The 16,821-nt window shown below is 43.9% G+C and overlaps 1 protein-coding gene across 1 annotated transcript in view; it reads right to left on the bottom strand.

Moving 5' to 3' along the window:
- Positions 1 to 576: 576 nt before the first annotated feature.
- The window catches only part of LOC144893017 (von Willebrand factor C domain-containing protein 2-like), a 122,780-nt gene continuing 106,535 nt past the window's right edge, over positions 577 to 16,821 (bottom strand). Inside the window, exon 3 of the mRNA XM_078782421.1 lies at positions 577 to 1,466. Within this exon, the coding sequence (XP_078638547.1) occupies positions 1,324 to 1,466 (143 nt within the window). The 3' untranslated portion in view covers positions 577 to 1,323. The remainder of the gene's footprint in view (positions 1,467 to 16,821) is intronic.

Genomic DNA, 16,821 nt, shown 5'->3' with positions numbered 1-16,821 from the left:
TGCTTGTCTTCCTCAGTCTTATTGTAAGGGAGGGGAATTTAATTACTGTTGTGCACTAAGGACCTATCCATGATTTAATTACTATAAAAACATTGCCTCAAACAGGGCACCATGATTGTCATGGGGCCCGCAAGGCTACCCCCGCTCTAGCGGGGAAAAATGGCCTTAAAAAAAAACGATCATTCATATATATTCATTACTAAGGACCTATCTCAGTGTTTATATGAGTGCGTTGCCATAAGGGACAAAGGAATGATTACCAGGTCTGATACACAGGGGTCTCATCTTAATCCCTACAACTATTTAACACACTAACATCCTTGTATGTTCACAGGTATACACTTACCCCGACAAACCGCCTAAAAACACAGAAATTACAGGGTAGATTCCCTATCACGACAGTCGGATACCTACCTATACAGATCTATCTGGCTCGATATATCACTCTACCCCCCGACATAACAATATATATATATATATATATATATATATATATATATATATATATATATATATATATATATATATATATATATATCACAAATTATTAAATACAAATATGTGAAACAAGAGAAATTGCATATGACATCATGTTTAATAACTAAGCATGTTCAGGGCGGACACAATGCGCACACAAACAGGCATATTTGGATAATTTTACTCCATTTTACTACAAGCGTCGCTTGTGTGGTTGAACATCAATAAATGAAGGAAATTGCGCACATGTTGTACTGAATATATCTATAAAGATATACATTTTCTTTTCCCTTTTCATACATAGTCAGGCATGCGAGTTTGAATACAGGCTTTTAAATCCTTCTGATAACACCTGCGTGCAGGAAGAATGTATCAGCAGTTATAGTGAAGGTTAACATGACGTCATCGCAACCACAATACGTTTGTGAATGCGCGTTTGAAATTCCTGCACGTAATGCTACACGTTGTCCTTGCGCCATTCAAGTGACATTCACCGTAATTCCAGGATGGTGTTTTACTGTATGCATGCGAATAAACACTGGTAATTTAGCACACAGCTCCATTCTTACATGTTGCGTTGTGTTAATGTTGCAGATAAAGCCAGGAAATTCACACAGAGATGACGTCATAGTGCCGCAGTGTGGGAAAAGGTAATTTCCTCCGTGAGTAATGCTCGTGTAATGCTAAATGATATGATGAAAAGATTTCCCAATACATGTGTGGTGCAATCAACCTAAGTTCAAGTTGCTATGTTTTCAAAGGGCGATGTGACAGAGAAAACCTCAAGGGCATAGGGGGGGGGGGGAGGGGGGAGTGGGGGTGGTGGTGGGGGATACAGCACGTTTATCAGCAACCCTGATGTACGCAGCTCGCTTGGCGCTCCTTTTTCCAAAGGTCACTGTCCAGATCGCACGAGCAGACGGTGCACGCGTCCGTGCGGACTTCAGTTCCTGCCGGGATGGTTCTCGTGCCTGCTAGACAGTTGGCACCTGCGCACGGCGTGCCCATGGGGTAGCGGAACTTATACCTCTAGAAATAAAAGAGCACGTCATATTACTACGTTTTATAGAGTATTGGCACCAGAGGTAGCCCTGTTCGTTACTAAAACTACACAAATTCAAACTAGAACGGCACTCAATAGAGAGCATACCTCCACCTTGGTTGGTCATTTTTTAAATTTTATTTATGTAGAAGGCTCCAGAAACAGACTATGTCATCCTCATCGAGGCCAGGCCAAATAAAAGAGCTGCATTGATAGAGAAAAGGAAAGAAGGAGAGAATAGCCTAAGAGTTTTTGAGAAAGCAGCGAATCTGCTTTTTGAAAAGGGGAAGATCATAAGTTTTAGGAAAGACATGTGAAGGTAAAGAGTTCCAGAGTTTGGCAGTGGAGGGGAAGAAACAAACATCATAACGGCCCACCCTTGAGATGCCAGTGGCCACACAATAATCATGAGATGTAGTGGCTTGTCGAGTAATCCGTGGTCTCGCTAATGGTAGAGGCACACAAGCAGCAAGTTCTTGGGAGCAAAACCCGAAGTAATATCTGTAGAAAAGAGAAAGAGAGCCAACTTTGCGACGTAATTTGAGCGGGTCAAGTTTTGAGGTCAGATTGGGAGAGTTGATAAGACGAATTACTTTTCATTCAATTCTGTCCAGTAAGTATGTGGAGCTAGAACCTCCCCAGATGTGGGAGCAGTTCTCTATACAAGGACGAATCAATCCTTTATCGAGTTGAAGCAACTGTTGAGAGGAGAAGAATCTTCGACATCTGAACAGGACTTCCAGTTTCTTCGAGGCAGATTTAGCTATTTGTGTAATGTGTGGATTCCAGGATAGATTTGAAGTTAGGGTAATACCTAGTAGGTTTATTGTATCACATGGTGTAATTGTGGAAGTTTCAAAGGAGATTGGAGAGATGAGAGGAGTTTTGGAGAGAGATATGGGAAGAAATTGAGTTTTAGAAGCATTGAATTTAACCTGGTTACATTTGCCCCACTGGGAAATCTTGTCCAAATCCGAATTTAAAGAGGTGGTTGTAATAAAACGAGATGCAGATCGATTGAGGGAAGATGGGGCAGATGGGAAAAACATGGAGGAATACATGGAGGTATTCACCACCCAAGGTGGATGGAGGTTATGTTTTCACCCCTGTCTGTCCATCTGTTTGTGAAGAAGATATGTCAAAACGTTATGGACGGATTTGGACGAAACTTGGTGGACAGGGTTATGTGTGTGACAAGGACGATTCGATTCGATTTTCGTGAATATCTGTATATGGATTCGGATATGAGAATTAATTAATTTTAAGTGATTCTTCAGCATTGAGAGATTGGGCAAAAAGTGATATATACCATGATATTTATAAAAATTATGGACGAGTTATGACTAAACTTGGTCGACGAGTTGGTGAGGTGACAAGAACAAGGCGATTAGATTTTGGTTCAGGTCCGAATCCAGATCCGGCCTATCAGTGGGATACAAAACGTAAACTGTTCAGCCTGGCGGAGGTATGCTCTCTGCCGAATGTTGTTCTAGTTTGACATGTTCATATCATTGCATACTGGGTGGTCACAACCGCTAAGCATGTGCCAATATGGAAGTGGAACAACAAACTTGGGACTTTCATGTTTTGTACCACTGGCTTAATCCTTGTTCTTTTAACCCACTCAAGTCTTAATCGTTAACATAACACAACATGCATTGTAAGGCCATTTTCCCTGCTAGAGCGGGGGTTAGCCTTGCGGTCCCCATGACGATCTTCTCCATTTTGCCCTATTTTCTGCATCTCCCCTTGTTAACCCCCTTGCCCGCATTTCTTCTTCCACCATCTTTAGCCAAGTCTTTCTCGGACTTCCCGGTCCTCTGCTTCCTTCTACATTAATTTCCATCACTCTTCTCAACCAGTCACTTTCATCCTTCCTCAACACATGACCAAACCATCTCAACCTGTTCCTCTTCACAGCATCAATCACAGGCTCTATTCCCATCATCTTTCGCAATTCATCATTTGGCTTCCTCTCTCTCAACGATACTCTGCACATCCGTCGAACCATTCGCATTTCCACCCTTTCCAGCCTTCGTTGCTGCTCTACGTTCATTACCCATGTCTCGCTCCCATAAATCATAACACTTCTCACGCATGCAGCATGCACCTTTCCCTTCAGCTTCAACGACACTCCCGTCCTCGTCAGCACGCCACTCAGTTCCTCCCGAAACTTCTTCCGTGCACTTCCATAACGTCCATAACGTAATGATGACCTAATTTAACCGTTGTAAATACTTTCAACTTATTCTGGTGATCCAAGTCATAAAGGATGCCAAAATACTTTGCATGTCCTTGTGTTTTTTTTTTTGTTTTTTTTGTTTTTTTTTGTATACAAGATCGAGGCTCGTGAAAGAGCGAACATTAATCACACAGAAAGACAAACCGACACATAAAACATATAACATCGGGAGCGGTAGACAAGATGGGGAGAGAGGGGGAAGGACACAAACACAACATTTGAGAGCAGGGACCGAGAGACATGGAGACATCGAGAGATCTGAGAGAGGGCGAGGGCTTTGGGGGGGGGGCCATGGGAAGGGGGCGGTGGGAGAGGTATAAAACATATGGACACTGCCAGGACTTCCAGGAAAGAAGTTGGAATTTCAAACAAGGTGGATCTGGGGTGAATTAGCGGGGGTAGAAAAGATCAAGGTTTTGGATGGGGGAAGATAAGAGATGGTGGTGAACAGCTGTTTTAAAGACCTGGAGGGAGGAGTGGGATTGAAGGGAGTGAGGGAGTTTGTTCCAGAGGCGGGAGAAAAGAGGAATGAAAGAGTGAAGGTGAGCAGAGAGCCGAGATTTCGGCAGTTTAACCATCAGAGGGTTGCTGGCAGATCTTGTGCGACCTGTAGGAATATTTGGGGGACAGAGCACAGAGAGAGCTGGGGGTGCAAGGCCGGAGAGGAGTCGGTAGAAGACAGAAAGACCACCTACCTGCCTGCGGTGAGTGAGTGAAAGGCCCTCAGAGATAGCTTCATCGCGGGAGATTCCAATAATTCTGAAAGCTTTGGTTTCAACAGCGTGAAGCCGAGCTAGGTGTGAGGCAGGAGCACCGGCCCATAGGGGAGAACAGTATTCCATTGAGCTGCGGATGAAAGCCTTGTATGTGGTGAGGAGCTCAGGTGTGCCGAGGAAGGACTTCGCACGACGGAGGATGCCCAGTCGGCGACTGGCTTTGGAGGCCAGCTTGGAAATGTGGTTTTCCCAAGAAAGATCATGGCAGATAGTGAGACCCAAAATCTTGAGCGACAGAACTTCTTGGAGAGGATTGTTGAGAAAGTAGATGGGAGGGTTGTCCAGTCGATCTTTTCGGAGAGACATAGTAAGAGTGTGAGATTTGTCAGGATTGAAAGACATGTTCCACTTGTTTGACCAGTCTGTGATTTTGTCCAGGTCTTCAGAGAGTGAGGAGGCAGCAGACTGCCGATCTGAGGGAAGAGGAATGGAGCGGCAGAGAGTGGAGTCATGTTATGTTTGGTTCACAACGAGGCTCAGTTCATCGGTCCCCAATGGGTGGAAAGTGGAAACCCCTGGATTTGTGACAGTGTAATTCAGTGCTTCACCTTCAGTTGGTGAGAAATTAAATCACACCTGTATGCTTCATGGGCATGTCATATTGTCATATTGAGTGATCATTTTGAAAGAATGTAGGTTTTCTGCTCTTTAATGGAAAGCAGTGAAACTTCATGGGCCACAGCATGGCACTTGCTTGTGAAGAATGACAATCATTCTGAATTTCACATGAAAGAAAGATCGAAAGTATCTATTTTGGGGTGACACACAAGAAATACAAATGTGGCATATGGTGAATGCCATAGATTCACTGGATGTATTTTATTAGGTTATTTTGACGTCTGAAGTGAACTCGATTCCCTTTGATGAACCCGAATAGTAAATTGATTTGATGAATTTAGTTTACTCATTTGAAGTAATTGGATCGATTGATTGAATTTGCACAATGATGACATTGTCGTCCGCGTACTCTCATATCGTTTTTGCAGACATATCCACTGCTTTCTCTTCTCTCAGTTTTCTATACGAAAAAGCTGCTGTGTGTTGAGAAATGGGTTCTCATCTATTTAATGGACGAACGACTACAATTTGGAACAGTCGGAAGGATTCAGGTCGTAGTCATATTCAAGTCATACTATGTAGTCGTAGTCGGCTGTAGCTGTAGTCAGCATGTATTTCCAGAGTACACATGGGCAGTACCACCAATAGATCAGACCGCTTTGACAACGGCAAGAGTCCTGGTGAAAGAATGGTTTGTCCAATATGGTGTTTCCACTTAAGGCTCCACTGATCAAGGCTGTAATTTCAAATCTCAACTAATATTGGAACTTTGTATAAATTAGGAAAGCAAGTCCAGAATGACTCCCTACAGGCCACACGGGAATGGCCAGTGTGGAAGATTTAACCGTTCATTACACAATATGCTTAGAATTCATTCTCATTCTCTCATTCGCTCTTTCTCTTTCTCTCTCTGTCGCCACCTATCGGCTGTCGGTGCGTTGGGTGTGGCGTCATGGCGGCTGTGAGCAACTGCTCTGTGCTTTGGTGAGGCCGTTGCGTTTTTCCCCTCCCCTCCCCTGCCCCCCTCCCTCTCCTTCTCCATCCTGTGTGCTTCGGCATTGTGTTGTGAACTCATCCGTTCTGCACCCTTGTCTTCGAGAAAGAGAGAGGATTGAGAGCGGGCCCTTGTTGGGTGCGGCCTACTGGCTTTGACGGCGCTTTGTAAGCCATTTTTGTGCTTAGAACGCACGTTTTTTATTTCCTTTAGCTCGATTATTTAGGTTTGATACCCTCTTGTCCGGTCCGGACAAGGGGGGGGGGGGGGGGGGGAATTTGATCTGTTTGTTGGTGTTCGACAAACATTGGGTTATCTCGGTTCTTGGCTACGAACTTTTATTTGGTCGAGTTAGAATGGCGGGCGAACGTTTCCGCATTGATACGTACGAATCGCTAACTCGTAAACACGGGCTAGCTTGTGTTCCTCCCAACGAGGTGGAAATTAACGATGTGCTTTCCGCCATTGGAAACATCGTTGGTGCACACAGTATTCGCGCTGCCTCTCGTATGAATAAGAAATTTGTCGTTTTTTTGTCCGAGGAGCACATGGTAGCGAGTGTAGTCGAACAAGGCTTGTTCATTGAACCGAACACGTTCCTCTCTGTGTTCGCTTTACAAGCCCCGACGGTAAAGATTAACATCAGTAATATCCCGCCATTTATTAGAAATGAGGAGTTACGTGAACAATTAAACAAGTTCGGAAAGGTCGTATCGAGGATTTCGATGGTGCCGATGCGAAATGTTTGCGATCGATTCAAACATGTCATGTCCTTTAAGAGAGTGGTGTACATGATACTGCCTGCAAATGTAAAAACGCTCAATGTCGTGTTGAGTGTGAAAATCAACGGCTTTGAATACAAAATGTATGCCTCCTCGGAGGCTATGACGTGTTTCAAGTGTGGGGCTTACGGGCATGTGAGGAGTGCCTGTCCCAATGCGGTTAAACCGCAGGAACGCGGAGGATTGGTGAGGAGCGACTCCTCTTCACCGCACCATGAAGGGGAGGAGGCGGATCGAGTGGTTAATCCACCCACCGCACCGACTGCGGTGAGTGAAGCGCCAGACCCGTCCCCCCCGACCGGGGGGGGGGGGTTGGGGAGGGAGTGATAGACTTAGAACGTGAGGTGACTAACCCTGCCCCTCCACTTAAGGTGGGAATAAAAGTGGTTGAACCCTCTCTCATTTCGTCCACGGTACACGACAGTGCGGACGATACCATGGAAGTATCCGTAGTGGACACCAGGAAAAAAGGTCAGAAGCGTTCAAGTGATGAATCCTGTGATTCCGAAGAAAAACAAAATAAGATTCAGATCGTGTCAGGTTCGCAGGACCTCCAGGGTGAGGCCTACACCGGAAACTCCTTGGCGGTAATGGAGATGGTACAGGAAGTGTGTGTACATGAGGAAGATTCGCTGGCACCACTTGCTGAGATTGAGTATGACCCGGAAAATAGTCGATCCTCTCAGGATGTGGTAAGTCCTTGTCCTGATAACCAAACTCGCTCAGACGAGTTAGTAGCTGGATCTGCTAGTGAGGAAAAAATAGATAAAGGGGAAAGTCCTTGCGACTGTGAGGATAACGTTAACCCTTCCCTGACAGATAAAAATGAAAGGGATGATGAGGTGGGGGACATACTTATAGCCACAGAGGATATGGTAAATTTGGAAGGGTCTGCAAAGAGTGCGGAGGTCCTTGACCCTGTAGAATTGCTGTTTCCAAAACTAAGTGTTCAGCAAATAGGAGGAAAAGATGCAGATCAAGATGAAGCACTTGATTCTGATGAAACCTCTTCTACTCCACTCTTTAGTGCTTCAAGTGCTCAAGAGAGTGAGGCGTGTGATGACAATACCATCACCATGGTTTCTCAAGAAAATGTTATCAAGTTCCTTGAAGAAACGTTCAGGAAAAGACATGTAAAAATCAAAGACTACTTTCCGAATCTGCATGATTTTATTTTGACTGCAAAGAACATGATTCGTGAACCTTATCAGGTTAACATGTCAGAACCTCAATTCCAGAGGCTAAGAAAATGTGTAACTCGAGCGGGCAAGGAACTTTATGAATAGTTAACAGAGTGGAGATAAAAGTAGCATCCTTAAACATCAACGGTGGTCGCAGTTGTGTGCGTCGCCTCCAGGTGTTTCAAATGTTTCAGAATGAAAAAATTGATGTGCTGATGTTACAAGAGACGCATGCAAATCAGTTTTCTGAGGTTGAGTGGCGTAAAATCTTTAAAGGTTGTCACTTTTTCTCCAGTGCTTTTGTTGATGCCAAGGCTGGTGTTGCAGTAGTCTTACATCCTAGACTCCAGCCGTTGGAGATCAGATGTAGAGAAATTTGCAAGGGCCATTTACTATCTGTGGAGTTTGTCAGCGGTAACCAAAAGATTTGCACGACTAATGTATACTGCCCTAGTGCGAACTCTGCAAGAAGTGCTTTTCTTCACAAGTTAGCAGGTTTTTTAAGCACTATTGACCTGTCCATGTTGGTTTGCTTGGGGGGAGACTACAACTGTACCCTCAACCCACAACTTGATAGAAACACTCCTGAGCCTCATCCACCGAGTGCAAGGCCTTTGGCACAGCTCATTAAAAAATTTCAACTTGTGGATGTGTGGCGGGTACAGAACCCTAATATCCGGCAGTACACGTGGGTTTGTGCCGCAAGAAATCTTTTGACAATGGCTCGTTTGGATAGAATTTATGTTAACCATGATAAGGTAAATCTTGTCAAGAATTAATATATAAGGCCATCTGGTTTTTCTGATCATCACATGGTTGTTGTTGTATGTGGCCTACCTCATCACGTGTGTAGAAGTGCATATTGGACTTTCAATGTCAAACTTTTACAAAGTGAGCATTTCAAAGAAGCATTCAGAATGGTATGGAAGGAATGTGAAATGCAAAAGTTTTCCTACCTAAATTTAAGGCAATGGTGGGATTGCACAAAATCCCAAATTAAGTGTTTTTGCCAGCAATACTGTCGTTATAATACCTGTAACACACTTGGTGTGATAACTGCCTTAAAAAACGATATACTTTATTGTGAGCAGAAATCTGGAATGTCCAACGAAAATGTCCAGCAGTTGTCAGAGAAAAGACCACTACTGGCTGAAATGGGGAGAGAGCGTGCATCTGGTGCTTTCGTCCGACTGCGAATGGACAATATCCAACTTGACAAACCAAACAAAGACTTTTTCAACCTGGAAAAGACAGCCAAGACCCGTCAACAAATTCACGCTTTGCGCTCTTCTGCCGGTGCGCTTCTGTCTTCTCAAAGTGACATCAAAGATGAATTACGAAACTTTTATTCAAAGCTGTTTGCCTTGAGAACTGTGAACCAGGAAAACAGAAACGAGATGTTTGAACTGCTCCCATCTTTGTCTGAAGACCAGCGACAACAACTGGAGCCTGGCATCTCTCTCGGAGAACTTACTGTTGCTCTTAAAGGAATTCAAGATGGGAAAGCCCCTGGACTTGACGGCCTCCCAGTTGAATTTTACAAGGCCTTTTGGGACATTCTAGGCCCTACTCTACTTGACATCTTTCGTGATAGCCTTGAACAAGGTGAATTGCCACTAAGTTGTCGGAGGTCAGTTTTGTGTCTCCTTCCAAAAAAAGGGAACTTGCAAGACGCCACAAATTGGCGGCCTGTGTCACTCCTAAATACGGACTATAAAATATTGTCGAAGGCGCTCGCGATACGTCTAAAGGAAGTCATCCCCCTTTTGATTGATATTGATCAGTCTTATTGTGTTCCTGAGCGTTCTATTTACGATAACATTTTTTTGGTGAGAGACTTGATCAGTCTCGGTCGTACTACATCTCATGGTTTTGGTTTGGTTCTTTTAGATCAAGAAAAAGCTTTTGACAGTGTTGACCATTGTTTTTTGTTTGCTGTACTACAGAGAGCTGGTTTTGGACAAAATTTTGTTTCCTATGTTAAGTTGTTGTATGAAAATGCATCCTGTCTGTTGAAGGTAAACAACAGCTTATGTCGCCCTTTTCCCTTTCAGCGAGGCATCCGTCAGGGCTGCCCGCTTTCAGGAATGCTATACAGTCTCTCGGTCGAACCTTTACTAGCTTTGCTCCGAAACTCAGTGGAAGGAGTCTCCTTAACAAAAAACCACAAAATGGTTACTTCAGCTTATGCGGATGACATTTGTGTTGCTGTTTCCAGCCAAAATGATGTGGGTGAGGTCTTTCGATGTCTGTCCCAGTTTGAGCTCGCCTCCACGGCAAAAGTAAATTGGAACAAAAGTGTTGCCTTATGGGTGGGCCCCAGTCCACCTTCCTCAGCTCTGCCTGTGTTACCAGGAGGAATGCAGTGGAACAAAGAGGGGTTTAAATATTTAGGGTTATTTCTAGGAGTCCAAGCATATGAACAAAAAAATTGGGAGGGTTTCTTGGAAAGAATTAAGCAGAAACTGGCTAGATGGAAACGGTTGCACCACCTTCTATCGCTTAAGGCAAGGGTGACAATAATAAATAACCTGGTGGTTCCTTTTATTTGGCATAAAGTTATCCCCTTCCAACCTCCGAGATACTTGGTCACAGGCAGTCAGAGGGTTCTAACTCAGTTTTTCTGGGGAGGCCACCATTGGCTTGGACCAGACACGGTGTGCAGACCCCGAAATGCAGGTGGCCAAAGCTTGATACATGTTCCGAGTCGGATAATGGCTTTCCGCATGTGGACGATAAAGCGTTTATTGTATGGTGAGTGTGTACCGTGGCGGCCTCTCACAAACGCTTGGCTGCAGGAAGCAGATGGGTTGAAGTATGACCGAGAGCTCTTCCTCATGGACCTGCAGCATGTCAACACGACTCTGCTCCCCGAGTTTCATCAGAGCCTTCTGAATGCCTGGCAAGTCCTTGGAATACAACGATTAGAGGTGTCCTACGATGCAAAAAAATATATGCATGAGCCATTGGTTCTGAATCCTTTATTCCCTGAAATTTCAACCTCCAGGTCATTTATGCATTGCTTCACCTGTAATGGAATAAACAGAGTGCGAGACCTGATGAAGCCTTCCCTAAATGGATGGTTATCCACCGGTTCTCTCACATCAAAAGTGGGGGTTCGGTCATCTAGAATGGTGGACAAAGTTTTGAGAGTTGTGATTAAAACTTTCAGGGAATTAAATATCGGGTGGACTGGGGCAGATGAAGTGGTGGACTCTCGTCTCTATTTCCCCGAGCTCCAAGTCACCTCAAAAAAACAACAGGGTGTCTTCTCAAAGTCAGATGGTTGCGGTGTGTTCCATGTGATGGGAAAAAAAGTTATTTATGGGATATGCCAAGAGGTGCTTATACCGGGTTTCACAAAACCTTTAAAAAATCGGTGGGATGAGATCATTCCGGCTAATTCGTTCCTATCTCCAGTGTGGAAAGAGATGTATAGGTCTCCAACCTTAGGTCGAACCGGAGACTTAAATTGGAGACTAGTTCATCAGGCCCTGGTCACCAAATACTTACTTAATAAGTTTGATCCTTCTGTACTGAATGTTTGTCCTTTTTGTGAAGAGGCTGAAAATGTGACCCATGCTTTTGTGAAATGTAAGAGATTGGTACCCCTTTTTTGTTTCCTCCAACAGCTCTTTTATAAATTTCAGTTTGTTTTTTCTGTTGCAATTTTTGTGTATGGCATTGAAAGGAGCACCAAGAACAAGACAGCGGTCCCTTTCTTAAATTTTCTGTGCGGAATTGCTAAACTCGCAATATATAAAACTAGAAAGATCAAATTGAGTGGCAGAGATGAAAATGTGCTGTTTTGCTTCAAAGGAATAGTGTCGGCCCGGATAAGTTTCGGCAGTGTGAACGACGATTGTTTTACAGATGAGGTGTTGAGTTTGTTTTTGTAAATTATACTTACGCTCAATGTCCACATATACATGTATATACATTCTTTTTGCTTGTACAACTTTCTTTTTCTTGTAAAAATTTTGCGGTGTTCTTCCATGTGTGTTTTGATACTTTTATAATAAAAGCACATAAAAGTCTCTCTCTCTCTCTCTCTCTCTCCCCCTCTCTCTCACTGTCTGTCTGTGTCTGTCTCTCTGTCACTGTCTGTCTCTCTGTCACTGTCTCTCTGTCTGTCTGTCTCCGTCTCTCTCTCTCTGTCTGTCTCTCTGTCTGTCTGTCTCTCTCTGTCTCTCTCTCTCTCCCTCTCCGTTTGTCTCTCTCTCCCTCTCCGTCTGTCTCTCTCTCCCTCTCCGTCTGTGTCTCTCTCCCTCTCTGTCTGTCTCTCTCTCCCTCTCCGTCTGTCTCTCTCTCTCCCTCTCTCCGTCTGTCTCTGTCTCTCTCTGTGTCTGTCTCTCTCTCTCTCTCTCACTCTCTCTATCTCTCTCTCTCTCTCTGTCTGTCTGTCTGTCTGTCTCTCTCTCTCTCTCTGGTGTGCCATACTCTTCACAGAGCACCAGTGCTGCCGAAGCAGCTTTCTAAGCAAGGGGTATACTGGGTGGTTTGCTATTGCCTTCCCAGCGGTAGTTAGGGTTGGAATTTGGACATGGTGCCGGTGGTAGCTTGTCTACTCGTCGCGTTGGACACCATTCGGTCTTTAACGTCCACCAATTAATGCCAGCAGACAGGGAAACCCTTTAACATCCATTCGAGCCCACACATTGATGAATACCCTCAGCCTGTGAAACACCGGGATGACAGTTTATAGCTGGGATGAGATTCAAACCCAGGCTAGACAGCTTAGAGGCGAGTGGACATACGTTTAAGCCATCTTGCCAGCCTCTTATAACTCTACCCACTGACAAAAAGCGACATTGGCCACAACATTTGTCTGAAGTATCATATGTGTTCAATTCAACTCATCACAGTTCCACCTGATATTCACCTTTCTAATTGATGTATGGTCGTGACCCAAAAATTCCAGTTGATCTAATGTTGAACATGTTGATGATGAAGCTGACTAACCTTTAAACAGCTGGTGGAGCCATCAACACTCTGGTTCGTCCAATGCCTACCAAAAAGCATGGAGGTTCTTGACAAAGAGGCGGACAGCAGGAATAATTCCACAATCACAAGGCTACAAGGAAGCTCCACTTGCGATAGGTCATCGCGTTTTAGTAAGGAATCAGACGTACAAAGATCATCGCAAGATTCAAGTTATTTGGGGACATCAAGTATATAAAGTAGTGGATACCCTCACCCCTCCTCAAAAAAATGGGATCTGCAGAAGGCGATCTACATTATAGAACCTGTTAATATGTCTGGATGGAGGCAGTGCGTGAACAGAACAGAAATGAGCGCCTGTAGTATTCCAATGGCTTTGGAAAGGGTGAAATGTCCCGTTTATTGTCCCTCGTCGCACAGCGGAGCGAAAGGGGGACTATGGTTTTCCCCTCCGTCCGTGCATGCGGGCATGCGTGCGGGCGTGCGTGCTTGCGTGTGTGCGTAAGCGAAGGACCGCATTCGAATTTGGTGTGTGGGTGCAACCCACGTCAAAATCCAAGATGGCCGCCGCCATGTATGTCTGATGCGATGTATGTCTGAACCTTGTGAGCTGAATATCTTGAAAAATAAGCGAAGTACCAACTTCTAATCTGGTGTGTGGGTGTATCTAGGCACAAGGAAGAACGCTATTGAAAATTGGGTCGCCACGTCAAAATACAAGATGGCCCCCGCCATGTATGTCTGAACCTTGTGAGATGAATATCTTGAAAAATAAGTGAAGTACCAACTTCTAATTTGGTGTGTGGGTGTATCTCGGCATAAGGAAGAACGCTATTGAAAATTGGGTCGCTACGTCAAAATCCAAAATGGCCGCCACCATATATATGTCTGAACATTGTGAGCGAAATATCTTGAAAAATAAGCGAAGTACCAACTTCTAATCTGGTGTGTGGGTGAGTCTAGGCAGAAGCAGGAACGCTGTTTAAAATTGGGTCGCCACGTCAAAATCGAAGATGGCCGCCGCCATGTATGTCTGAACCTTGTGAGCGAAATATCATATCATAGCATGTTTTCTGCGTCTTCCACTTTGTCAACTCACATCACTTCCCCGACGGGGGACCGAGGCGTAACGCTTGTTAATGTGACGAGACCGACCCTGACATAGAATTCCAGGAGGAAGACGCAGCAGAGTGTACATGGTACAGTTTATTCACCTGAATAAATTTGTACCGATAAGCAATCAGATATGGTAGAGATGGAGCAATCTGATAACGGAAGTGGAGCAGACAATCAAGAAGAGGAACTCGCCGCAGCAGAACAACCTTGCAGGAAGTAATCGCAATCAAAAACAGGAAAGCATTCCAACACGTTCAAGGAGCCTCGATTTATGTCCGGACCGGAGACAAAGATTCTGTCTGAGTTTAGTAATACTGAACTGGGTGCCATGCTTGACGAACAGCTCATGAGAACTGCCAAGCAGTTGATGGATGTGGGACCATTTCGACAAGTATAAACAGTAGCCCCAAGCTTTATGGGGTGTAGTTAACCTCTTCAGTCCTCAGATTGTAAATTTAGTTAGCTGTGTGTTGTCGAGGACGACAGCATTGTTGCAGGGAAGATATGTGGCATGGTGAATGCCACAGAGTCACTGGATGTATTGTTATCGGTTATTTTAACTCTGAAGTGAACTCAATGAATGACCTTTGATCTAACCAAATGTTACTATATGCAATAACTTATCACATGACGTTTTTTTTCCAGAATTTTTTGGTTTTGGAATTTTTTGCTCTGGCTGTCTGACACCATCTTATAATTTTGTGAATGGACATTTGTTGAAGATGTCAAGATAGACGAGTTACATGTATGAACCCTGACAGCGAGGCGTATTTACAAGCTTTGTAAATCATCATCCTGGTGAGTGTTTTTTGTTTGATACATTTGATAAATTGACTTGGCAAATTTAGATTACTCATTTGAAAATAATTAGAGCAATGAATTCAATTTGCGTAATGATGAGATTGTCACCCATGTAAGTCTCATATGTTGTTATAGGCGATCTATCCACTGCTTTCTTTTCACAGATTTCTACAAATGAAGTCATTGTGCATTGATAACGTGTTCCAGTCTAATTAAAGAAAATTATCAGTTAACCGCTGATGATAAAGAGGTATATTGTGCCCTCAAGAGAGGTAGCTTATGTGACAAGGACGAAATGATTCGATTTTGGTGAAGATCCGGATTCGCATCCGGCTACTAGAACTTTTTAAATTATTCTTCACCATTGGAGGTTAGGGCTAAAACCAACATAAAGCAGGATATCTCAAAAATTTATGGACGGATTTGGACGAAACGTGGTGAAGAGGTTCGGTGTGTGACAAGGAAGAACCGATTCAATTTTGGTGAAGATCCGGATCCGGCTAGTATAATTTTTTAAGTGATTCTTCGCCATTGGGAGATCGGGCCAAAAACGATACATAGCGGGATATCTCAAAATGTTGTGGACGGATTTGGACAAAACTTGGTGGACCGGTTGGGTGTGTGACAAGGAAGAATCGATTCAATTTTGGTGAAGATATGAATATGAATTCGGATACGAGTATTATTTAATTTTTTACGTGATTCTTCACCATTGAGTGATTGGGCTAAAATCAACATAAAGCAAGATATCTCAAAAAGTTGTGGACGGATGATTTTGATTAAATGTGATTCTGTATTGTGATTTTCTGGTCTACTCTGGGATACAAAACGTAAGCTGTTCACCTGGCGGAGATATGCTCTCTCGTGAATGCCGTTCTAGTTATCCTATTTGTTTCCTATCTTTTGTTCCAAACCTCGATATTTACAAAATATTTTCCCATATTATTTTCCGAGTTTTTTAATTTATTTATACAAAACTGGCTATTTCAAATATATATTGCTCTTTTTTCCGAGTTTTCTTGTTCCAAAACTGGCTATTTAAAATACATTTTCCCCCTATTTTCCCCTATTAAAAAAAAACCTCGCTATTTAGAATCTATTTTTCTCCTATTTCTTTCCCATTTTTGGTTCCAAAACTCGCTATTTAAAAAATATTTTTTCATATGCAGAAAAATATGAAAAAAACATATTGTTGCGGATTTGAGAATCCTTTGTTGTAAATATCAACCTCTGTAAATAGTGTCATGATTCTTGTAAATACCTCCGTTTTGTGTGTAAAGGTCAAAGGTCGTCCCCTTAGTTGATCCATCGCATGCACGTAGAAAATCATATACCCTTCTAAATAGTTATTTCTTATTCTATGTTAGTTTAAGGCTCTGTTTCCCACTAGTTGACTCTGCATTGCACCAGATGGCATAAGATAGTTCCCTTTTCAAGTTTCCCCATGGCCTCTTCAAAGTGCCAGTAACATTGGGTGGTTTTCTGCGGCATTCGCCACAGTAACATTGGGCAGTTTTCTGCGGCGTTCGCCACCGTTGCATTGGGCGGTTTTCTTCACTCAAAACTCCATTACGCACGCGGTCAACTCGGAGAAGAAAGGCGTGTCTCCACCTTGTCATGAGAAGGAGGAGTGAGCCAGCCCCCGATCAACCAACCAAGGATGAGGGTTTTGGCCTGAGAGGGCGGAGAGAGAGCGTTCGAGGAGGTTCGCGAAAGTTCCATGGGCGTGGTTATATAACCCGTCACCCGGAGCCTCCCACCGCAGTCCACCGGAGCCCAGTTGAGTCCAGTCCAGTAAGGAGGAGCTGTGAGTCCAGTCCAGTTGGAGCAGATGACCGAGGAAGCCCCCCCCCCCCACAGCAGATGAGTAAGGAACCCACCGCAGCTGAGTCCACCGCAGCTGGGTGGAGT

This window comes from Myxine glutinosa, chromosome 1, assembly GCF_964187855.1.
Source record: "Myxine glutinosa chromosome 1, kmMyxGlut1.1, whole genome shotgun sequence".
In the NCBI taxonomy this organism is placed as follows: domain Eukaryota; kingdom Metazoa; phylum Chordata; class Myxini; order Myxiniformes; family Myxinidae; genus Myxine; species Myxine glutinosa.
This window is presented reverse-complemented; position numbering and strand designations above follow the sequence as displayed.